Raw genomic sequence first — 26,612 nt, 5'->3', positions numbered from 1 at the left:
AATGAAATATATGAAAGTGATGAATTTCCATCAGATTGGCTCAAATCTACATTTATCGCTATCCCGAAGAAACCCAAAGCGAATTCCTGTGGTGACTTCCGACTTATTAGTCTAATGAGCCAAACATTAAAAATATTTTTGAAAGTAATTCAGAATCGCATTTATAGAAAAAATGAAGAAACTCTAAGTGAAACAATTCGGCTTTCGGAATGGTTTTGGTACTAGAGAGGCCCTTTTCTGTACCCAAATATTGATACAAAAATGCATAGAAAAACAGAAATCTATCTTTATGTGTTTCATAGATTTTGAAAAAGCATTCGGCAATGTCAGACACACTAACTTAATAGAAGTCCTTCAACAAACAAGGCTAGATGAACAAGACATAAGACTAATAACAAATCTTTATTGGAATCAGTCAGCTACCGTTCAATTAGAAAACATTACCACCAGTGATATTAACATCAAAAGAGGAGTGAGACAAGGATGTGTGCTCTCACCGCTCTCACCACTCCTGTTCAACATATATGCAGAGGTAATCTTTAAAAAAGCGTTGGAGGAATGTCTCCAGAGGGAATCACAATAAATGGAAAGATTGTTAACAACCTATGATATGCAGATGACACCGTGCTAATTGCAGATAACATTATGGATCTCCAAAAACTCGTTGACAGAGTATACATAGAAAGCCAAAGAATGGGAATAAATATAAACATCAACAAGACAAAATACATGATCATCAGCAAACATCCAGCCTCATCAATGAAACTGACACTCAATGGGAAAAATATTGATCAAGTGTCAAGATATAAATATCTTGGTTGCTGGCTTAATGAACGGTGGGATCCAGAAATAGATATAAAGACAAGGATTGAAGTTGCACGGCAGTCCTTCATGAAAATGAGAACACTATTCTGCAATAAAGACCTAAACATGGAAGTCAGATGCCGAATGCTGAAATGTTACGTGTGGTCTATTCTGCTCTATGGAGTTGAAACATGGACATTGAAGGCGACAACCATCAAGAAAATCGAAGCCTTTGAGATGTGGCTATACAGAGGAATACTGCAGATATCATGGACAGAAAAAAATACCAATGAAGAGGTCTTAAAATCCATTGGCAAAGCTCAACATCTTGTACAAATAATCAAGAAACGAAAAACATCATATCTTGGCCACATCATGAGAAACAGCAAATACCAACTTCTACAAACTATTTTGGTAGGAAGAATTGATGGCAAAGGAACTAGAGGAAAAAAAAGAATATCATGGTTTGACAACATCAAGACGTGGACAGGAAAGAGCAGTGCACAACTGCTCAGATTAGCACAAGACCCCAGTTTGTTCGCCAAGATGGTCGCTGACCTTCGATAGAAGATAGCACAATAAGAAGAAGAAACCAATACATATAATTCTAATCAGAATAACTAAGCAAAAAAAAAAAAAAAAAAAATTGTGTGTGAATTCACTGCGACTTCAAAAGAAAAAAAAAAAAAATATATATATATACATGTCATCATCATCAAATTCCTGCCATGTATCCTCAAAGGGTGTACAGGATATGATAGTACTATATGAAAAATTTACATCATTACTAACTTCCTATCTACAATTTTCTTCCAAATCGGTCTGTCACTTGTCAAGACTGTAACATTATCAGATCTTATATTTCTATCGTCTAAGGCACTTTGTACCATATCAATCCACCTATATCTTGGTCTTCCTCTGGGTCGTTTTCCTGCCAGCCTGGCAGAGAACACTTGTTTTGCTAATCTTTCCCTGCCCATTCTGTTTAAGTGACCATACTACCTGAGATTAGCTTTGCTAATGCATTCCTGGATGCTGACAATGTCAAGTTCTCTCCTAATATCCTTGTTTTTAATATGATATTGCCATTGATGCCATCTGTTCATGCCTCCGATGTTTCTCAGGACTTTCATATCTGCGATCTCTAGTCTTCAGTCAAGTGTTTTACTTCTTACCCAGCTCTCCGATCCATAAGTTAAAACTGGTTTGAACAGAGTATACAGCTAATTTAGTGTTCTGACTAATTTCTCTCTTATTCCATATGAATTTATTCAATTGACTTCCCACCATACCAGCTTTGCTGATTCTGTTGTCTATTTCTATATTTAATTTACCATCTTTAGTAAAAATTGTGCCTAAGTAGCTGAAATGTTTTACTTGTTCCTTATGTTTTCCGTTCACAACACAGTTGACATTTTCAACGATTCTGCCTATTTTCATTGTCTTTGTCTTTTTATTGCCGACCTTCATACCATATCTATTAAAACGGTTAATCTAGAGAATATTGCAGATTTGTAACAGATTTATTTAGAAGTATAACATCATCTGCATAAAGCAAAGAGCTGACATTAACATCTCCAATTTGATATCATGTTTAATACCACTTTCCTTCATAATGTGATCTATATAGATAATAACAGAAGGGATAATGTACATCTTTGTCTCACACCAGATTTAACATTAAACCATCTTCCTGTACTTCCTTCAATTCTAACTGCTGACTTACCACTCAAATAAAGACTAGTATTGCTTGGTATTTTGCTCCATTGACACCATTAACTGTGGTGTATTGAATAGCTTCTCTCTTGGCACCTTGTCATATGCCTTTTCCAAATCGACAAAACTTAAATACAGATCTTTGTTATATTCCCATGCTTTCTCAACTATTTGTCGTAAAGTGAAGATCTGATCTTGACAGCCTCTATTTGGCCTGAATCCAGCTTGTTCTTCACCAAGCTTTTCTTCCACAATTCTTCTCAACTGTTTCTCAAGTATACTTGCATAGATCTTGCCAGGAACACTCAGTAGGGAAATACCTCTGTAATTCTCACATTCAGTTTTATTTCCCGTTTTATATATGGGTACTATTAGAGCTCTACTCCAATCATCGGGAATTCGTCCCTCCGTCCAGGCTTTCTGAAAACTATGCAGTGTAGCCACTGTAAGACTTTTATACCACCATACTTAGCATTTCTGGTCGAATATCATGTACTCCTGCTGCCTTTCCACATTTCAAGCCTTTGATGGCTTTTTCTACTTCAAGTATTGATATGTATTCCTGACTGCATGCCTGGTCAGTGTTTTTTACCACTGTGCTGTCATCACTGGTTGTTTCATTTAGCAGTTTTTCAAAGTAATTACTCCATACTTGAAGGATATCTTTTTTTCTCCCGTTTTCATGTTACTTTCATCATCTCCAACTCCTTTTACAGCACTCTTTCCTCCATTTCGAAACCTCTTCAACAACCTCCAGAATATCTTACCACCTTCTTGATATTTATTTTCTATGTTCTTGCCAAAGTCCTCCCATGACTTTTGTTTAGCTAGTTTTACAGTGTTTTGCTTTCTTACATTTGTCTCTGTATTCTCTAAGAGCACAAGCTGACTTATTTGCCAGGAACTTTTGATATTCTTTCTTCTTTTTCTTCACTGCTTGTTTAACTTCCTGAGTCCACCATGGAGTTCTAATTTTTCTATCCTTGCAGACAACTTCACCACATGCCTCTCTGGCTGAATCAGTCAAGGTTTCCTTCAAGGCTGGCCACTGAATCTCCAAGATTTGGTTCCTGTTCTCAAACTGTTTCATTTTTTCTTCAGTAATCTTTGTGTATTTTTAGTCTACAGTTCACATCTGAGAGCTGCTCAACTTTTATTCACTTTAAAACTTTCTTACATGTTATTCTTTTCGATATGAAATTCAATTTTATCCTGGTCAAGACTAAATAGTAATCACTTCCAATTTCAAATCCTCTGTACACTCTGGTGTGCTGCACCAGGGAGACAACATCACTATCGATAATAACATAGTCAATGAGACTTTTCTTATTCCTTGCGTCTTCTCTCCATCTGAATTTGTGCACATTTTTATGTTGGAACATTTTGTTAGTTATAACCAGTCCATGTCCTGAGCAGAAATCCAACAGATATTTGCCATTATTATTAGCTTTGCTCTTTTCTCCAAATTTTTTCAAAATATTGTTTTATGTCTGACAATCATTTCCTGCTCTGCTATTTAGGATCCCCAACAAGAACCAACTTTTCCTTTTTCATTGTGTCAGTTGCTTTCTCTAAAGCCTCAAAAAATTCCTCCACTTCTACCTTAGTAGAACCTTCTGTGGGACCATAGGCACAAATAAGTCTTATTGTCCTGTTCCCCGTTCTCATATTTGCCCACATCACTCTACTTGATACTGCCTGCCATTCAAGAAGATTAGCCTCGTATTTTGTATTGAATACTATGGCTACTCCTTCTTTTCCTTGATTGTCATTGCCTGAATATAACATTTTGTATTTATTGCTCAGAAAGATCTCACTAGCTTTTGTCTTTTTTGTTTCAGTCACCCCTATTATGTCGTTCTGGTACTTATCTAATTCCTCAGCCAGCTTCATTTCTTTGCCATTCAGGCTTCTTATGTTGATAGTACTGATCTTTAACTCTGGTGATGTTGAGTTGGGGCGTGTTTTCAGATTTGTTCCAGTAGTTGACTTTTCGCTGTTTGCCCTGGTTCTCTGGCGAAAACAACCGGGGGCTTTGTTTAACCGGGCGACACCCCAGCAGCATTAAATTTTGTCATGTTGTACCATCATTTTGTATGTTGGTTTAAGCCAATTAGAATACACTTTGGTCGGCTAAATCCCAAATTGCCAGCCCATCCTCGTTTGTTCAGTATCCAGGTAGATAACCAACAGGGTGCACCATGAGAAAGGAGGATTGGACATTAGGTCAGAAGCCCTGGTCGGTTCTCCTCATTCCTTTAAAGGCTATGTGGAGGTCTCCTCTCAGTTATACAGCTTTGACCCTTAAGCTCGCCATATATATGTGGTCTTACTTAAATTCGCATAATACATCAATGACACAATAAATTGTTATTTAAGTTTACACATTTTTGTTACTGCAGTAAAATTATAGCTTATGTATATATTTTTTTTATTATGTTTTTAACTCTTTCAGGTAATTCTTTCCAAATACATAATTAATTATTGGAATCTCAGTTTTACTGTTTTTTTTCTGTCACATTTTTCTTGTCAATAGGTTGTAGTTAGACATTTTCTAAATAATTAACTACTGGAATATCAGTTAGAAATTCTAAGAATAAATATTCTTAAATATGGCGAACACATCAACGATACCTCAGTTGTTCATTTAAGTTTACAAAGACATATTTATTTGACAAATATTATTTACAAATATATTCACAATGAAAATAGGAACCTATAATTACCTAGAAGTATTTCACAAGATTTGTCTCTCTCTCTCTCTCTTGCTATTTTCTTGAAGAAAGAAAAATTCCAAAGTGTTTTGGGTTTGCTTTTTTTTTTTTTTTTACTTTACAGGATACACAAAACAGCACAACACATTTGAAAATCTATTTAACCACAGGGTGAAATTAACACAATCTCTCAAACAACCTTAACTATGATTTTACACGAGAGCCACCTGTTTACAATTAAGTATGCACAACAAATGCAAAGAATGAAAGATGTCAATTCTGGTTTCAGCAGAAAAGTAGAGTTGAGGAAGATACATTTGAAGCTATTTGTGCAGGATGATACCGATAGAACAAATTGGTTGATGCTATGGGCTAAGGGAAGCAAGAAGAGATAGTGACATTCATTGACAAATTAGTTGAATGAACACAGGCTGAGTAATCATTATGAGACTTAAACTGTGGAGACAGAAATTGGAGGGAGGCAAATAGAATTTATTCTGCTATTGAGAGAGAATTACCTAAAACAACATGTTGAAGGTTCCAAGAGAGAGAAACTATTGGATCTGATGATATCATTGGAGTATTTGTGCATAACCAAGACGATCAGTTTGCCTCCTCTCCTCCAGGTCAAGAATGTTCTTGCATTCTTGACCTGGGAGGTTACGGAGCATGTGGAGTTGTCAGTTAAGAAAAGGTATGTGTAAAATTACAAAGCTAGCGATTATGACAACCTTGGAAAGCAGTTTGGAGCAGTGCATGGCTTAAGAGACAGCAAGGGAAGAATATTAGTTAATGCATTAGAAATTATCAAGGATTATTTAAGTAGTATCACATTTGTAAGCAAATGATTAGTAGAATAAAGATGGAGATGAATAGCATCATTAAGCAAGCGTTGCAGAAGAAGAAAAATGTGGAAAGTATTTAAAAAGAAAGGTGAACAGCAGGCTCATTAACAATACAAAACACAAACAAGTAGGGTTACTGGCATTGTGAGGAAGGCACAATCAGATTATGGAGAAAATTAGCCAAGCAGTCCAAGGGAAGTCCCAAAGGGTTCTTTTGCTACATGGTGAGTAAAAGGAAGAATGATTGAATGGTAAATTAATACTGATTGTAAGGATAATACAAGAAATAGTTACATTCCTGGATGCAGAGAAATCACTCAGTTTGAGATAATGTAGTGATGTGATGGGGGATTAAAAGACAATAGAGCTAGATAAATTGGAGGCATTTCATTTTTCAGATATTAAGAAATCTCTGTGTGTGGATATGTGGATATAATCATTAAGTTAGGTGAGATATCAGTCCATGTATTATGGGAAAGTGCAAGAGAAATGATAGAGCTCTAAACCAGGTCATGTTATTTAAGTCACAGTCCTGATAGAATGCTGGAAGTGGAAAGAGGACAAAAAAAATTTTGGTTACCCTAAGGAAGCTTCAAGATTGGGGTTTCAAATTTAAGACCAATTAATATCTGAATGGTGGTTAAAGTATTGGAAAAGTTGATTAATTGGCAGAATTCAGGAATGTGTGGATAGAAATATGATACTCTATGGAAGACTGTATGGATTTATTATTATCATTATTATTACACCCTCCATGGGTCAAACTCATCGTGGGAGGTTCATTCAACTGACAACATGTTCTGGTAAGGCATTCCATTCACTGACAATTCTCCATGTAAAAAATCTACTCTTCACCACACTCTTACATAAATTCCAGGGATGGCCTCTGGTTCTTCCCCCACTTGTCTTCTACTCCTTTTATAATCCCTTCTGGATTAATCCGATTAAATCCTCTCCCCAACTTAAAACATTGCTATCATATTACCTCTTTTTCTCCTATCCACTAAACTCTACAATCCACATTTTTTTAACCTCTCTCCATAGCCAGCAGTCCAAAGTCCTGATATTGTCTTAGGCACTCGTCTGTGGGCCCTCCCCAGTGTTTCCACATCACACTAAAAACCAGATGACCAGATTTGAGCACAATAGTCCAAGTGTGGTCCACCACTTCCTTATCCCCTACATGTTAGAGTACTTCTTATCACGGAGGCACTACAATGTGTAGCTTTGCAACACTTGCAATATGCCCTCTAAACTTCAGTCTACTGTCAACCATCACTCCCAAATTTTGAATGTCATCCACTTCCTGCAGTATTAAAACTACAACCTACTCCCTTTGTCCAAGTCAAAAGCCTATTCAAATCTTCCTGAAGGGAATGAAAACCAGCAGTGGTACTTATAATTCTCCCCAACTTTGCATCATTAACAAACAGCTGAAGATCTCCAGTCACTCCACATGATATATCATTTACAGACAAGCTAAACAGCAGGGGCCCCAAGAACAAAAATCTGGGGCACGCCACTGGTTACCCTCTTTTTTTGAGACACTACTACATCATACAACTTGCTGATATCGTTCACTGAGCCAGTCTTTGATTCATTTAACCAATATACTATCTATTCCCATCCTCTGCAGCTTATGCACCAACTTATCATGTGGTAATCTATCAAACGCTTTTGCAAAGCCCAAAAATATCTGTATATGATTCTCCCTTATCTAACACACTCGTTACCTTATCATAAAATGTAAGTAAATTCTAAAACAAGGCTTACACTTTACAGATCTTTGCTGACCATCATAAAGAATGCTATGACTATCAACCCAATCCTGTATTCCATTCCTAACCAATCTCTCCAACACCTTGACTACAGCTGCAGTTATACAGACTGATCTGTAATTGGTAACTTCTATCCTAGAACCATGCTTTTAGAGTGGTAATATTTTGCCTTCTTTCCACTCTTTAGGAACCCTACCCATCGCAAGACTTACATTTTACAAGCAGGTCAAGGGCATAGCTAACTATTGTGCACATTCTTTAAGATTATGTGGTGATATGTCATCCATTCCCACAGCCTTATTAACATCTGATTCTTTCACTTCCAATTCTCCTAATATTTGTCTCCCTTCTATATATATTGCACCACATCATTTACATATGATATACACTAATGAAGTGTTTGTTAAATAATTCCACTATTTCTTTTGCAACAGTCACTCTGTTGCCATGACTGTCTGCCAGTGTCAGCCTGCCATAATTATTTCTCTTGCTTGTCATATAGCAAAAAACTCCCTTGACCTGACAATATTGCACCTTTTGTTTTCTTTACCATGCTTGTCACCTTCCTAGCCTGCATTTTATACTCTTCATGTGTCCAGTCACCACCAACTGTCTTGTACCTCATCCATAACATTTTCTTTTCCAGCACAGCTTGTTTGATTTCACTGTTCATCCATTTCTCTCCTAATCTATTTACTTGTTTAATCCTTGATATGCAGTTATACATTGCTTGTGTCAGATAGTGCCTTGCAATTCCCATGCACTGTCAACATATTTTCTGCTCAGCTCATCTACCCAATTTACTGATGCTGACTGACTACAGAGCTTTCTATAATCACCTGCTTTATACTTCCACATATATTCATTTTTGGCAGTAACCTTTTCTTGTTTCACCACTTCCCAAACAAGTACCTCATGATCACTCTCACCAACTGGTAGCAGTACCAGCACCTTATTAACAACTACATCTTGTGATGTTATCGCCAAATCTAAAACATTGAAAGCCTCTAGTTGCTTCAGTCACATACTACTTAAGATATTTTTCCTCTCAGAAATTCAACTGCTCACTCTCCTTGTTCCCATACACTATTCTTCTCCTTCCATTCTATATTCCTGTAATTCTTTTTATATGCCCAACCAATTTGCCTAAACATTTCACAATCAGTATTCTCTGCATTCCCTGGCTTAAAACAGCATCCTGTCAGATATACTAGTCTGTTAATTTCAACTTCACACCACACAGATTCAAAATCTGTGCATGTCTTATCAGCTTCCAGACTTTGTGGACAGAATTCTTCTGCAATCATTAACAGCACTCCCCCTTCTCTTTTCACATGACTATTCTGGAAAATTGTATATCCTTTCCTTTCTATTCCTGACATCATCCTTCTCAGACATCCAAGTTTCTCTTGGATAATTTATGAAGGGAAAGGTCTTGTTTTACTAATTTATTCATGTTCTACAATAAAATGACAGCTGAGTTGGATAAGGAAATGGCTACACTATTATATTGCTGGAATTGCAAAAGTGTTTGACAGTTACTGCATTAAACTATTACACTAGTTGGTGCAAATGAGGTTGGACATGAAACAGGTGACATGGAGAAGGGAGTGACTGATCCACAGACATCAGAGAGTAGGCAGGTGACCAACAGTGACTCCAGGGCTCTAAACTGGATTGCTGCTATTCAGCTTGTATCAGTGATATTGGGAATAATTTGAGGGGGGGGGTAACCCATTCATTTGCCAGCTAAACTGAGATAAGCAGTAGTTAATAAAGATTTAGAGATTGCAGGATGATCTAAATAGTTTGGATAAATTTGAACAAAGGATAAGGCTACCAGTTCAGTTTGTCGAAATGTAATATTATGTACTTTGGGATGAAAAACTACAAACTGTGTTTTGCATAGATGAACTTACTCAAGAAATTGAAGAAGCTGGGGATTTGGGGATAATGTGGACAAAGTTGAAGTTCCAAAGACATACTGCAAAAGCAGACGGTGTATTCTCAAAGGATCACTTGGATGTTAAAAATCATCGTGACAAGAAGAGATAAAGAAGTTATTATCCTTTATTTTTGAATTCTTGAGAAAAGAGCTACTTCATTTGGATTATTGTGCACAGATTTTGTTGTTTGGTTTCTTGGTGATGTGGAAGTGACAGAGAGGATCGGAGTGAGTGAACAAAATGAAGATTTTTATGGAATGATGCCTTTGAGAATAATAGACTTGGAGATTGATGAGTTAGTGTTTAGCTAATATATGGTTGAAGGAGGGGAATATGATGGAAACACAAGTTACTAAATAAAGGGGGTTTTATGAGTAGATACTAAAGAAATTTTGTAATACATGATTGGACGGAGATAACAGTGTAAGGACTATTTTTTTTTGTTTGGATAGTGGTAAATGAGTGAAATTGGTTGCTAGAGAAAGTTGTGTGTTGGTGAAGAAATTTAAGAAGAAATGTGATATCCCATTCTATCAGTGATAGTTGATGTGGGCTTCCCATGTGATGAGGCAGTGGACTTCATAGAAATGGGGGGGGGAAGCACAAAGAAAAGACAGAGGTAATGGTTATGGCTGTATAATAATAAAGCTGAAGTGCACCCATAGGTGAGGCATGCACAACCTTCTTCTTACACCTCCTGTTTTTTTTTTGTTTTTTTTTTTCTTCCATATAAAATATTTAAAAAAAGCAATTTTATAAAGTAAAGAATATGAAAGTATTATCAAATTAAAAGTATGCTATAAAATTATTGATTTATATAGGGCTTTTGAAATTCTCTCAAATGGTTATTCTTCCTGGTTAATTTAAATTTTGACATTTGAGATTTTTGCATGGTAGTACTCATTTACTTTTGTTTGTATTTTGAGGATCTCTCATGTGAGAGATCCTCAAAATACAAATACAAAATACAAAAATGAATGTTGTTGGTGCATAGTTGGCAGATGCAGAGGAGATTGTTCAACTGATTAGCACCCATTTTCAACCGATTAGCAACCATTAGCACCCATCAGGTCTCCCCCAGGCCTGGGGGAGACCTGACTCCTTCCAGGCGCGTCCTTCGGGTGGCAGATGAGGGAAACCCCAATGGGTTGCTCCGAATAAAGAATAAGGAGTCGTGGACCAAAGGATGCAGCAGAGGAGTGGCAAGCCGGCTGCATTATTCTGCCATTCAACCCTATGAATCAGGAGTCTCCACTGTGTCAAGAGAATACTACTGCATCCGAGGAAACTGACACGACTGATCCTAGATCACAGGGAGCAGCCGAGAAGTTTAGTATGTGGCCAGCCAATAGAGCTTCGCATCTCTTAACCTTAAATATAAGGACACTGCTGAAACCTGGGAAAATAAATTTGATTGAAAAAGAACTTGCTAGGATTACATGAGACATTGTAGGCTTGGCTGAAACCCATTGGACAGAAGGAGTTATAAACCTAAATTCAGGAAAACTATTCTACTTGGGCAGAGAGGACAACAATATACATAGAGAAGGAGTTGCCATTTTAGTGAACAATAGGCTACAAAATGCAGTCATGGAACCACATGGCCCAAGAATGATCACTATCAGATTAAAAAGGTAAAGAAAAAAATGTTCACTTAACAATAATTCAAATCTATGCCCCTGACCAGTCACATGAAGATGAAGAAATCGATACCTTCTATGATAAAGTTGTAAGATCTAATAGACAAGACCAATAAGAAAGATATATTAATAGTGATTGGTGATTTTAATGCCAAAATTGGGAAGTTTACCCCAGGCATGGAGGATGTGATGGGCAGGTTCGGAGTTGATAACAGAAATGAAAGAGGAGAAAGAATATTAGAATTTTGTAAAGCAAACAATCTATTTATTTGTAATACCCTTTTTTTCCATAGCCTTCCCACAAATATACGTGGACCTCACCAGATGGTACAATAAAGAACTGTATTGATTACATTCTAATCAAACGCAATTGGAAATCATCAGTGCAGAATGTTAGAACTTTAAAAACTCCAGACTCGACACTGACCATGAACTGCTTGCAGCAAAAATTAAACTAAAATTCAAGTATCATAAATCATGAGCTCCTATCAACAAAGTGGACCTGTCAAAACTGAAAGAGAAATCTATGCAAGATAACTATCAGACACTAATAGCAAATTTTCCTATGACAATATAGAAAATACATGGAATCAAGGTAAAAAAATTGTTACAAGTACTATAAGAAGCATACTTGGTACAATATCAAGACCAAGTCATGAATGGATAACCCCTGAAATTCTAAATACTTTAGAAGAAAAAAGAACAGCAAAGCATATATTAAATATAAAAAATACAGAAGAAAATAAACAACATTATAAGAATCTTAAAAACAAAATTGATAAAATGTGCACATCTGCCAAAAATAACTGGTTGGAGGAAAAAGCAAAACTGTGCAAAGAAGGTAATAAAAGAAATGATAATAAAACGGTATACAAAATTATCAAAGAATTAACTAAGATCTATAAAGATAAACCATTAACAATGAAAGATAAAAACAATCTAGAAACTGGGTCAATACAAAATATTAAAATAATTTGGAAGGACTACTATCAAACGTTATTTCAAAAAGAACAGGAGGAAGAAAGTATAACAGAAAAGATGATATATGAAAAGGCTCCACCCATAACCAGCAGAAATTATAAATGCAATTAAACCAAATGAAACTTTCAAAAGCTACAGGTAAAGATGAAATCTCTATGGAAATATGGTGGCAAGGAAGCTATTAATTTCTTAAAGAATTTATTTAATCAAATTCTTTATACTGGAGTAATGCCAACTGAACTGGAAAACAGGAATTATTATACCAATTCACAAAAAAGGAGACAAAAGAATATGTGAAAATTATAGACCCATAACACTCTTAAGTCATTATAAACTATTCATTCGAATTATACAAAAGAGAACAGAGGTGCTTACAGAAAAAATTATAGAGGAAAACCAAGCAGGATTCAGGCCACATAGATCCACCATAGACCATATCTTCACCATTAATAATATAGCAGTAAAATATTGGGAATATAACCTGCCCATATACTGTTGTTTTATAGATTTTAAGCAAGCCTTTGATTCAGTTAATAGAAACAAATTGATCACTATCCTAAAAAACATAAAAGTGGATTCAGATATTTAACATTTATTACAAATTATTATGGAGACACCAAAGCTTTTATTAAAATGAACAACATTAAAACCGAGGATTTCAGAGTCGAGTAATGCAGGGATGCCCTCTCTCACCTCAACTCTTTATCATCTTCCTAGAAGAAGTCTGTAAAACCATAGCTGATGAACCAGGTGTAAAAATCAATAGTACCAACATTAATCACATAAAATATGTGAATGATATCATTATTTTAGCAGATTCTAAACCACAGCTAGAAAAAACTATTAATATTGTAAATGACTCTTGTAAAACTTACAGTATGAAAATAAATCATCATAAAACAAAAATAATGAAGATAGGTAGAGAAGAAGAAAATATTTCTATAAATCTCGAAAATCATCTGCTGGAACACGTTAATAAATATGTTTATCTTGTCAATCTTATATCTAGTAACCTCAACAATATGGAAACAGTAAAACACAGGCTAAGCCTAGGTTGGACCAACATGAATAAACTTAACAAAATATGGAAAAATAAAAAAATCCCAATGAGTCTAAAATTAAAATTATATAAATCAATTAATATCCCAACGGCTACTTATTGCTTCAGAAGCTTGTAGATTAACTCAACAACCAATCAAGAAACTTCAAACATTTGAAATGAAATGCCTCAGAAAAATTAATAACACCCACTGGATGGAACACAGGACTAATGATCAAGTCAGAACAGATATTTAAACTTCCCAGATAATATAATAGACATAATCATTAAGCATCAACTGAGATGGTTTGGTCATATTCAGAGAATGGCCCCTCATAGACTCCCATATTTAGCTCTGAATGGATATATAGGAACAAAAAGACCTAGAGGCAGACCAAGAAGTACTTGGATAAAGTTGCTGAAAGTACATTCCCATCTACCCAGCTATAGAGTTATGAGTGAGATGGCTAAAGATCACGATAAGTGGAGAACCTTTCTTCTTAGTGGACTCAACCCATTATCAAGTGGATGAGATGAGATGATTCAACATAAGCTCAATGAAAAAACTCAAGTGTATGAGGATGTGGTAACAGAGCTGTTTTTTTACACTGAATAAGAATTCAGCAGTAGGGCTAATGACATATCAGCACAGATACTAATTTTTCAGCTGAACTGGCTGTGCCTTTGACCTAGTTGTATAATTTTAGTCTCAGCACTGAAAAGATTCCATAGGAGCAGAAAGAATGCATAATAATCCCATTGCATAAGGCTGGTGTGTCTAACTGTAAATCTATCAGTTTGTCTCAAGTGGTAAAGATTTTTGAAAAGTTGATAAGTGTTCACATACAGAAATGGGTTGACAGAGAATCTATATACAACAGTGGTCTGAAAAGTTCTTGGCCTCGATCATAGATGGCAGCACTATCGGCAAGATTTTTTATTTTCTAAGTTGGTACATCTGTCATAAGCATCCATGTGAAATTGCAAGTCATTCTATCAAGTAGTTTGTTTTATACTGCTGTGTGAAGCAAAAGTGTTGTTTGTATCCCTTGAAATGGATAAAATGGAGTATCGTCATGTTATAAAATTCTTTATAAAAGAAGATTTAAAGCCAAAAGAAATTCATTTGAAGTTCATAAAAGTTTATGGGCACTCTTCTCCTTTGTTTTTGACAGTTAATCATTGATCAAGCGCATGATATGGTACTGGATGACCGGCGAGTCAAAGTGCATGAAATTGCTGAGACTACAGGTGAAAGAACACATAGGATATATTTTGCATGATGAATTGCAAATGAAAAAGCTTTGCGCAAGATGGGTGCTGCGCTTGCTCACAGCAGATCAAAAATGCACTCGCATGAAAATCTCTGAACAGTGCTTGGAGAATTTTAACAAGAATAAAACTTATTTTTTGCTTTGCTATGGATGAGACTTGGATTCACCATTACGCACCAGAATCCAAACAGCAGTCAAAACAGTGGACAGAAGCCAGTTGTTCAGCACCAAAGAAGACAAAGTCGGTTCCATCAGCAGGAAAAGTCATGGCATCAGTGTTTTGGGATGCTAAAAGCATTTTGTTTATGAATTATCTTGAAAAGGGTAAAACAATAACCGGGGAATATTATTCCGATCTTTTAACCAGACTTGACAAAAAAATTTGGGAGAAAAGATCCGGTTTGCAAATCATCTTTCATCAGGACAATGCACCTGCCCACAAAGGTGTTTTGGCAATAGGAAAATTAAGGGATCTGCACTATGAATTCTTGGAACATCCACCCTATTCCCCAGATTTGGCTCCCTCTGACTTCTATCTCTTCCTTGCTGGTCAGCATTTTTTTTTCAAATCAAGAGGTGATTGCAACTGTAGAGGAGTAATTTGCAGATCTTACTGAGAACTACAGGGACAGGATAAAATCACTGGAGTATCACTGGAATAAATATATAAGTCTTAATGGAGATTATGTTGAAAAATAAAAATAATTTTGAAATTATAAATTCGTTTTTTCATTGTTAGGCCAAGAACTTTTCAGACCACTCTCGTGTATATTCGGGTTAAGGATTAGGTAATCTGGAAACCCTGTTCTGGAGATCAAATATTAAACAGTGAGATTGAATCCATGGCCAGTTGAAGACTCTCTAGCCATTTAGCCAATCAAGCCAGTAGTAACAGTATTCACTACACTATTTTTAAAATTCCAATTTATTATAAAAGATAAACTGCAGCACTATTACAAAAAAAAGCATTGATAAGAATAACCAATTAGTGATATCTTTTTAGCTTAATGAGTATGTGACTAATTTAATAATTGCTGAAGCGTGATATGGGAAAGAGAAGCCAATGTAATTAACATTTGAAAATTCTGCAATTTCTTATGTGTAATTTTCTTGAGTTTTTTCAGGAAGGCTATTATTAGCATGATATTCACTTTGATTTCATTTAAAATTTTAAATGGCACATATTTACTAAATGCCATCACATGAGAAAACTGAACACAGAAATTGAACACTGATTCTACTTGCATCTTTGAAAATATATGCCTCTAATTCTAAGAAAATTAAATGGGATAAGAACTCTATTGCGCGCGCACACACACGCACAAAATCTTCACTGGGCATCTACAGATGCCGTATGGTCACTCCTATGCTCGGTGATGTGCCACATCAGTCTAGTCTATCAAAGTCTATCGATTTACAAAATATTAAAGGCTCTGGTAGCAAAAAAAAAAAAAAAAAATTAAAATTAAAAATCTATTATCTGACAGGTCTGTCTGTGAAGTTCTCAATAGAAATCTGACCATAAAAAACCATAATGACACCAATGAACTATTACGTGGAATGACTAACTGGCCTATAGAAGTAATAAGAAAGTTAAAATCAATGCACCACTAACTCCTAGACTGTATGGCGTTTCTAAAATTCATAAAGAAGGTATACCATTACGTCCAATAGTTGACGGAATCTATTCTCCCACTTACCAACTGTCCAAGTACCTTGCTAAGATTTTACAACACATTCACGTCTCGGATACTTATATTAAAAACTCACAACATTTTATAGATAAAATAAAAAACATCCCTATCTATGAAGAGGATATACTAGCAAGCCTAGACATTACATCTCTGTTTACAAACATTCCAGTGGTTGAAGTCATCAACATCTTAAACAACTTGTTCCCAAGAAACATCACTACTTTGTTTAATCACTGTTTAACTTCTATTTTATTTGGCAAAAAACTGTCTACAAACAACTCACCGGATTAGCCATGGGTAGTCCCCTCTCTCCTCCTTGTGCTGACTTATTCATGGAAGATCTAGAAGAAAAAATCTTATCCCACATCATTCCAAAACTGAAAATTTGGTACAGATATGTGAATGATATCTTTCTCATTTGGGATCATGCGAAAGAAGAACTAATGGATTACCTTAACCAAATCAATAGTTTCCATCATACCATCAAATTCACATTAGAAATTGAAAAAAGATGGAAAACTGCTATTCCTTGACATCCTAATAAAGAAACAAACCAATAATAGTATCAACCTATCTGTTTATAGAAAACCTACAAATACTGGACGTTACCTCCATTTCAACTCATCTCATCATATAGCTCAGAAACTTAGCATTATCCATATGCTCAAGAAAAAAGCTATACAGTACACAACAGATAAGAATGACCTACAAATGGAATTAACTACAATATCCAGAGAACTAGCTTTAAATGGTTATCTAAAAAGACTACAAGATTCTCTTGACTGATATACCACATAGACAACGTGATAACATCCAATACATCAGTACTATTACTATTCCATTTGTCAGCAGCATTTCTAAAAAATTAGCTAACCTTCTAAAACCACATAATATCAGAGGCATTCAAGCCAATCAACACTATTCGGAAATTTTTAAGATCACCGAAAGATCCTCATCCATTCTACAAGTACTCTGGAGCATATAATATACCTTGCTCATATGGTATTAGTTATGTAGGTCAGACCTCTAGAAGCTTTGTCTGTTGTTTCTGACATATCCTATATGTCAGAAACAACAGACAAGACATTTCAGGCCTTTCTTGCCACTTTGCCTCTACTAACCATCACATTGAGTGGGATAAGAGCCTTATGCCCTATATAGAAGATAACTACCATTCAAGAACCTTCAAGGAAGCAGCTACAGTCGCCTGTAAAAGTGAAAACCTAAACAAGAATCAAGGTCTAACCTTACCAGAAATTTGGAAAGCTTTAATCAGATCATTAAACATCAAAGAAATGAACTTTCATGACAATTACATCATGAGCCATAACGAATAAATCACGTTCCCGAGACGCGCATTGTCTCATTCAATACTAATTTTTTGTATGAATCAGAACCATTAGTTATAACCTAGTCTGTTACCTTCATATAGCTTACTAGTTTGTATTCCCTGAAGATGCCGATAGAAAAATTGGCGAAACATGTAGGACGATAAAATAAAGCTACTTGACGAACATTATATAAAAAAAGTGTAATAGTCTTATACTAGTATTCTGTTATGATTTTATACTGAAGTATTTCAGAATATGATTAAGAGTAATTCTGAAATGCTGATAGTTTTGATTTAAGATGGAGTAATGTAATATGTTATGTCCAAACTCCTTCTGTACATATTATGAATAAACTTTGTATATTAAGTTGACATCTAACATTAATTTTTTCCTTGATGTTTTCATAGCTCCATCTGATCCCCCACAAAATGTGGTTGCTCAAGTTATTAATGGTACCAGTATACACGTATCTTGGAATTCCCCTGCTAATCCAAATGGAAAAATCAGTCGTTATATTATTAAATATAGTGACACATACAATGATCATCAAGAAGATTTTAAAAATTTTACCAAGAAACCAGAAGATAGATATAGTAAAATCTTGCATTCTGGAATTTCCTATTACACCAATTACAGCATCCAGTTAAGAGCTTGTGTTGAAATGGCCTGTTCATCAGATTCTGAACCTGTTTATGTTTTAACAGACATTGGAGGTAAATAAATTGATTATTATTTTGCTGACAAAATATAACTTTCATGCAAATGAATGATGAACATGATATAGACTTATGTAAAAATAGGATACTCTTTGATAATCTTAACTTTCAGTTCATCATTCTGTTACTTGCTTAAATTTAGATTATTCTTGAATAGTTTTCATAATTAACTGCTAATTTCTCTTGAGTGTTTTACCATAAATGCCTCTTAATCAGGAAAAAAATTAATATTAGAAAGTTTACTTTATAATTAAATAGTATGGTTTATAAACAAGTTATTCCAAAGCCAAAAATTCAATGAATCACTATAATAAATTTAGTTTAATCCTTTATCTAAGTGTGAGCAAACAAAGTTTGTGCCTGAAAATATCTTTAGGACTGGGGTAAGGTAGTACAACACCGGGAAACTCATAGCAAAGGTGGACCAAGCTAACATCATTCCCATCTCAGTATCTCCCATAATGCAAAACACATCTCCTTGCGGATATGTATAATGTTATGCATTAAGGGATTGGCCACTACCCAGACTAGTTTCGACCTTTATTGAGGTATCTTCAGTGGGAGCCAGGCCCAGAGTTGGAGATACTGGGCAGAAGCAAAAGCGAGGTCATCTTTACCTATAGGAGTTGCCAAAAGGTGTGCCACCTTTTCCCTTGCCACCTTTTCTTCATCAATGAATCACTAGTCACATTAATGTAGAAATAACATTATTTTTAATATATTTAGTTACATGCACTGGTTCTGTAATTTTTTCTTGTTTTTTATAGAACCAAACTATTTAATTATAAATTTAACTTTCCAGTATTAATTTTTCTTGATTAACAGCTGTATCATGTTAAAATACTCAAGAGAAATGCTAAATCTTTAATAGTAACATATATAATATACAGTCACATTTTATTTATTTATTATTATTATTATTATTTTCTCTTTGTAATAGTTCCTGGACCAGTAGATCAGCCTCGAACGGACGAAATTAATTCTACATTAGCAAAAATTTATTGGGATTTTCCAAGTTCTCCAAATGGACCCATAGACATTTTTGTTGTAGCAATTGAATGGGAAGAAGATGGGGAAATGAAAAACACATCCTATGAAATACATGAAACAGTCATGTATTTTGTTCCAGAATGCTCTGTTATGAAGCATGGAATTACATATTTTTTTCGTGTAACTGCAATAAATATTAAGAAAAAACACCGTTTGGAAGGTGATGCAAGTACACGTGCTAAAGCTAGGCTGTGTTATTTCAATGGAGAAGGTGAATAATCCTTTTTTTTGATTAAATTGTTTATTTTAATGTATTTTTAATAGTTTAATGAAAGACTTTCTCGTGAAGATTACTTTTGTTTTTCTGATATTTATATTTTTAGAACATTTCAAAGTTCTGTACACTGTACTCCTGTTGTTTAAGCAAACATTTAACAAAGAAGTGGGGAGGGAGCATTTATAAGCATGCAATGTACATTTTGCTTTATCATATTGCTCAACATTTGGATAAGTCTTGTTTTCCTGTCAGCAAGCCTTGTTTTGTCTATGTATTTGATAAGCATTTTAGCAGAAATCCAACAGAGTTCTTTCAACTTGGGGAATGCAGCAGAGTCTGGAGGTTTTGTCAGGACTGTTTGGGGGGGGGGCATTGCTATCCATGCTTTTCTGTAAGATCAGATACTTCACAAGAAACGCACGATATTGCATTGGTGTGCAAAATGTGGACTCCAGCAACATGTTACATTTTTGGGCTGAAATTTCTTACAGAATCTTTCTATAGTATGCTGCTGTTATGGTTAACCTTGTTATAAGCCATTATCATCATTAATTTAGCCAGTTGTTCATGCCAACGATTATTTTAAATGAGAAAAAGTTTGATTTTTACTACAAGGATTGATTTCACTTCTTGCACAAAATTCTATATGTATTTTGTCTGTGGCAATATTTCTATTCAAAAACTTGGTTGCCTTCAATCTCATAATGTTGTATTTCTGAAGTCTTCTTAAGAGCCACTTGCTGGTCTTCTTTCAGCTGGTATATGTGTTGCAGGGGCGAATATTGATCTTGAAATTCATGCTTGCTCTTGTTATCATTCAGGGAGTGGGAGGTGTGATTGAAGTCTGATTAGCAGAATAATGAATTACTGACCATTTAAAAGGACATTTAATCATACAAATACATCATTTATTTTACAAATGATATTCTATCTTTTTCAATTTAGCTACTTGAATACAAATTCTACAATATGGTTCTTTATGAACTGGTCAATAACATCGTCATACAAAGTTGTTTTAACTTAATTTTCCTAAGCAACAAGCACACTTGTAAAAGCTGGCTGAAGCTACTTTGACTGCATATGGCCTGCGTTTAAGATGATGTGAAGGGAGCTTAAATGACTATGCACATGCATGAAATCACATTGCTGCAGCGAGGACCTGGAAGCTCCCACAACCAAGCAAGCCAAGGTAGCTTTGACTAGGCGAACAAGCATCGGCCTTTGATACACAATGCAAAGCTCAATTATTGCCGTGCAAGCTTAAGACGTCTTCTGTATAGAAAAATAAAATCCTAAATGGAATGCTTATAAATGCATGCATTTATTAACAAAATTTATTATTAGCTTGCACAGCAAGCATGGAGAATTCGCCCCTGATGTGTTGGTAGCAACTTTTCAAAATTTCAGTCAGAATTCTGAAACTAGATGTGGATGAAAACTGTTTACTTCAATGCACTTTCATGTTTTCTTCTTGCAGAATGTTGATGATAATTCAAGAAGTGCATTTCTGCCACTTCTTGAATTATATATAATACTTGTCTGATCTTCACAGAAGAGAGATGCACACACTTTCTACTGTGATATGCTCCAAGTTCTCCACAAACTTTACCTAAAGCATTTTGAATCTGTTAGTTTTTTTTTGTTTTTGTTTTTTTCATATAAGTAAGGTTTCATTAGTTTTTATTTATGAACACTGGTTATTGTGCACCATTTTGGTCAAATTCTTCCTGATTTAAGTCATATTTTACAAAATAAGTGAAAAAAAAGAAAGAAAAAAATGAACACATGGCGTTTTTACTCAGTCTGGTTTTCAGCTGACATGAAGGTGGAAACTTCATCCCACTAGCCATGCATGAATGGAGTAAAATTTTGAAATTACTTTTCCATTTGAGTATTAAAAATAATATTTGACTATACAACAATCCCTCAATTAGTGCGTCTAACGCGTTTCTTAAACAGGTGCATTAATCGAAAATGTACTAATCGAATGTAATAACCTATGGGAAAATGTATAATTCGTTCCTCAGATTTCTTTTTTGACTCTTAATTTTTTTTATAAAAGAATTAGGGTATGTCTCAGAGCCTAGTTAAAGGACAACCATAAAACATATTCAGAATATAAATTTATTATTCTACTTCTTAACAAAGAATTGAGCTAATGTAGTTTGGCAGGCATTTTGTTTCTTTTTTTCATACAATCGACGGTATGGCCCTATTGCCTCTTCTGCAAATTTTACTGTTCTCTCTTCATCAGGGTCAGCCTCTAAGCATTGCTGCTTAAAAACTTTGATTGTACGAAAAATATTTTTAAATCTTTTCTGTGAAATCTCTTTTGGCTGACTATCAGTGGTTAAATTTTCTTCATATTCTTCGGGATCTTCCCGCTGTGCATCTAAATTTAGCAGGTTGGAATCGCTCGATTCTTCAGAATGAGATTTAATTAACTCTTGGACGTTATCATTGTCAATCTCATCAAACCTACTTCATGCCCGATGTTGGTAATTTCCTCAACAACATTATCCATTTAATTTGTAAAGCTTCCAAAATCTTTTGCACAATGTGGAAGAATGTGCTTCCAAACGGCTCGCATATTGCTAGCAATAATTTCATTCCAATATTGATGAATATTTTCAATTGCAGATTTAACATTAAATTTCTTCCAGAATTCTACTAATGGCATATAATTCTCACCAGATGTTGCTTCTATTGCCTGTTTAAATGTTCTTCTCAGGTAGTATGCCTTAAAGGTTGCGATAATCCTCTGGTCCATAGGTTGTATGAGAGAAGTTGCATTTGGCAGTAAAAATTTGGAACATAGTATATATGGAAGTAGGGTAGTATGCCTTTAAAAATAACTTTGTAAAATGCTTTAAATCGATAACTAAATTGTTTTATTTCATTCCGGTGAGTGATTTTTTAAAATAGTTAGCCATAAAAATGTATAGATACAAAATTTTTAAAATCTGTAACATTTATTTTTAAGATATATATGGGCGCACTATAATCAAATTTTAGAGGCGCACTAATCGAATTTGGGTATCGAAAAAAAATGACACACTAGTCGAGGGATTACTGTAATTCTTTAGTAAAAACTTAAAGTGATAGCGAAGTGTTGCCAACGGAGTTCTTTCAGCTTAGGGAATATAAGCATTCCCTGACTTACATAAATTTAGGCTTGTGCAAATTATCCTGAATGGCTAGAAAGGGCTAGGAAAATGGTGAGTCATAAAAAATTTTACTTAACCAGCCTGTGTTATTTGCATACCATCTACTAGATGGTATGCAAATAGCAGTCTTTGATAAGGCAGAAGCACATGAGATGCATATGCATGCTTTCCTCAGTCTTGCTTTGATTATATTAAATTTAGTTTAATCCTTTATCCAAGTGTGTGCAAACAAAGTTTGCGCCTGAAAGTATCTTCAGGACTGGGGTAAAGTGGTACAACACCGGTCGGCTCCTTGCAAAGGTGGAGCAAGCTACCAACACTCCTATCTCAGTATCTCCCATAATGCAAAACACATCTCCTTGCGAATATGTATAATATTATGCATTAAGGGGGGGGGGGGACACTATCCAGGCTAGTTTTGACCTTTATTGAGGTTTCTTCAGTGGGAGCCAGGCCTAAGTGGAGATACCAAGGCAGATTTATTAATTAAAACTAAATTTAATAAATTTAGTTTGACCCTTTATCCAAGTGTGTGTAAGGAGTCGCCTGGTGTTGTACCACTTTACCCCAGTCCTAAAGATACTTTCAGGCACAAACTTTGTTTGCACACACTTGGATAAAGGGTTAAACTAAATTTAATACTAAATTTAATAAACTAAATTTAATCCAACTTAAGTACAATTTGAGTTATATAAATTTTGTAGATCGTAACCATTACATAAGGAATTGTCTATGCATCGTAGTGTGGAGGATTTTTGTCAGGACTGTCTGGAGATGGTGGTGGAGGATTTGAAGGAAGCACTTGTTATCATGCTTTCCATAAAATCAAATACTTCGCAATAAACTCATGAAACATGTGCTTTATTGCATCAAAATAGAAACTGCTGGATAATGTGTGTACTTTTAAATAAGGAGTCTAAAGAAAGGATAATTATATGCTGAGTACTCATTCAAATTCTAATATTTTAACATCATAGACTAGAAAGTGGTTAGCTATTTTTAAATGTTGCATAATTATAATAAAATGTCTGAATTTAAATATATGTAGTTTGATACAGCTTTATGTAGTTACTTGAAGTTTTTACCAGAGAGAGTAAATGCTTCAAGCAAATTAAATTACTTAGTCACATGCACAATGCTTACAAAATTTCTTTTACACACTAACCACTTGGCCAACCAGGCCAGCTCTCTTCAAGTGAAGTGTTTGAATACACATGACAATGTGTAGTGAGGTTTTTCTTTATTGGTGTGGGAAGAACAAGGATTGTGAATCAGCTTCCTTTCAATTTAAATTAAAATATAACACGCAAAACTTGACTATTTGTTTGAAATGGAAGTTGATCAAAATTGTGACATTTATAAATTATGTTCTATTTAAAATCTTGCTCAGTACTTTTATGCAGTTCTGAATATTCTGTCACCTTTATCGTTCTTTCAAAATTTATCCATTTCATTTTTTCATAAACAAGATACACACACAGGCAATGCAACGTTTGTCACATTGCCTATGCATCAAATTTGTCACACACACAGATATCTCTCTCCCCCTCTCCCCCTTCCTTTTCTTCTCTTCAAGTTTTGATTTTAATTTGATTTTTATGGTGAAAAGACATCAAAGGTCATACTGCACCAGGACACAGGTCACAGCAGTACATATGATAATTAGTTAGTAGGACAATCACAAATATCCATGCCTTTGGCAGGATTTGAACCTGCAGCCTTTTGAATGGAGAGCAGATACATTAACCACTTGGCCAACCAGGCTAGCTCTTTCTCTCTTCAAGTGAAGTGTTTGAATACACATGACAATGTGTAGTGAGATTTTTATTTATTGGTGTGGGAAGAACCAGGATTGTGAATCGGCTTCCTTTCAGTCTGCAAAATTGGTCACCAGCTAATGCACATCCCAATTTAGTAGTTGCTCTCAATGTCCAGAGAATGAGCAAAAGAATGCAAAGTTTTGAAAATTTTCTGTTATGAGAGTGCCAGTTGAAAATCTGCAATTAATCTCATTAATCAAGTAAAAATAAGGAAAAAACAATACTTTTCGATTTCTGGCTGTTTTGTTCTGATATATCCTGGACACAGTGGTGAGCTATGGAAATTTTAACAAAGGGCTCATATCATCGAGCAGAAAAAAAAAAGCCTAACTTAGCCCTTATAATACTTATATTGCGACTTTGTAGAGCTTCTGACAGATATAATTCCTGTAGGATATCAATCATTAATGCTAGATCTTTTAAAAATTTCAAATTGAGAAGTCGATTTAAAAAGCCCTTACATTTATCATTCGATGCAAAATGCTTGCATAAAGCTGGGTAATTTCTCCACATAGCAAGAGCCGTTCATAAACTGCAAACTGCCCATCGTGGTCCAAACACACGGCCGATCTTTAAAATTTCGATACCAAGGTATTTTGCAATCGTATTTAATTCTCATTGATTTTTTGATGATTGATGATAAAAACATGTAATTTATCCATAAATATTTCAAAATGATTTATTTCTTAAACGTTTTTTATCGAATCGTCTAATGCTAAGTGTAAACAATGAGCGCAATGCCAAATCACAACGTTGGGAAATTTTTGTAGAAGTTTGATTGCAACATCTGATTTGTTTCCTAACATTACACTAGCTCCATCAGAACAAAATGCAATGAAATGATTTTTTATATAGTTATCAGAAAATCCATTTAAATTTAAAGTAGCAATTATAGTAGCATCTATACATTCCACAGTAGTATTTTCTAGTTCTACAAGATTATTAAACAAGAAGAACAAGAGGCTCTCAAATTTGAGAAAAATTTAACAAAGGGCTCACGCAAGCCCCTTATAGCTCGCCACTGCCTGGACATAGGGAATAGTGGTTGCATTACTATAATCTGTATATAGAGAAGGTCGAGGATTAAGTATTTCTAATTCTGTTATAATTGTAGCCATTAGATAAGAACATTTATAACGGAAGATACAGACATTTTTCTTTGGCATTTTGGATGGTTTAAACAGAAGAGGTAGACCATACAGAGAATAGATAGACGATATAAAAGACTGGTATGGAATGGGTGTACAAAAAGCGACACTGGACAAAGAAAGGTGGAAGAAGATAGTAAAACAGGCATCGGACATCAACGGGTAGTGAGCCCATGGTTCGTGATGATGATGATTAGATAAGAAACTGCAGTGTATATGTGACAGTGATCATGCAGTATTCACTTGGGAAGTGACTAAATTTATGAATGTTCCATTCAGAGAAGGTTACATTACATGCTGAATTACAAAACAGGAAATTAAGACCAACTGCAAAAGCTAAAGATAACCATAAAGAATTTTATTGACATGCTGCAAGTAAAAGAAAGAATGAATATGAAAGAATAACTACTGGATGCAGATCGTGTGAGGGTGACTTATGCAGAAGAGGGTCATCTGATAAGTGCCCATTTTGTTAAAAGCTATCAACCTGTTGTATGCAATATTGAGTTCACTGGATGAAGAAACTCAGGTGTATGAGGAGGAGATATTAGAGCTGTTGCACAAACTGAATAAGAATTCTGCAATAGGAACTGGTGGGATTTCAGCACAGATGCTAAAAGAGTGTTCAGCTGAACTGGCTATTCCTTTGACCAGGCTGTATAATTTGAGTCTCAGAACGGGGAAGATTCCACAGGAGCGGAAAGAATGTATGGTCATCCGATTGCGCAAGGG

General features: G+C 35.0%; 1 protein-coding gene across 3 annotated transcripts in view; it reads left to right on the top strand.

Annotated features, from left to right (window-relative positions):
• Nucleotides 1–26,612, top strand: part of LOC150096729 (uncharacterized) — a 357,894-nt gene that overhangs the window by 268,094 nt on the left and 63,188 nt on the right. For all 3 annotated transcript variants that reach the window (XM_090408396.1, XM_090408397.1, XM_090408395.1), the window contains exons 13-14: nt 18,170–18,475; nt 19,419–19,739. In XM_090408396.1, the coding sequence (XP_090264522.1) occupies nt 18,170–18,475; nt 19,419–19,739 (627 nt within the window). The remainder of the gene's footprint in view (nt 1–18,169; nt 18,476–19,418; nt 19,740–26,612) is intronic.

Source organism: Typopeltis vanoorti, chromosome 18 (assembly GCF_054136105.1).
Source record: "Typopeltis vanoorti isolate ZY-2024b chromosome 18, IOZ_Tvanoo_1.0, whole genome shotgun sequence".
NCBI classification, from domain to species: domain Eukaryota; kingdom Metazoa; phylum Arthropoda; class Arachnida; order Uropygi; family Thelyphonidae; genus Typopeltis; species Typopeltis vanoorti.
Note: the sequence above shows the minus strand (reverse complement) of the source record. Positions and strands in the feature narration are given on the sequence as shown.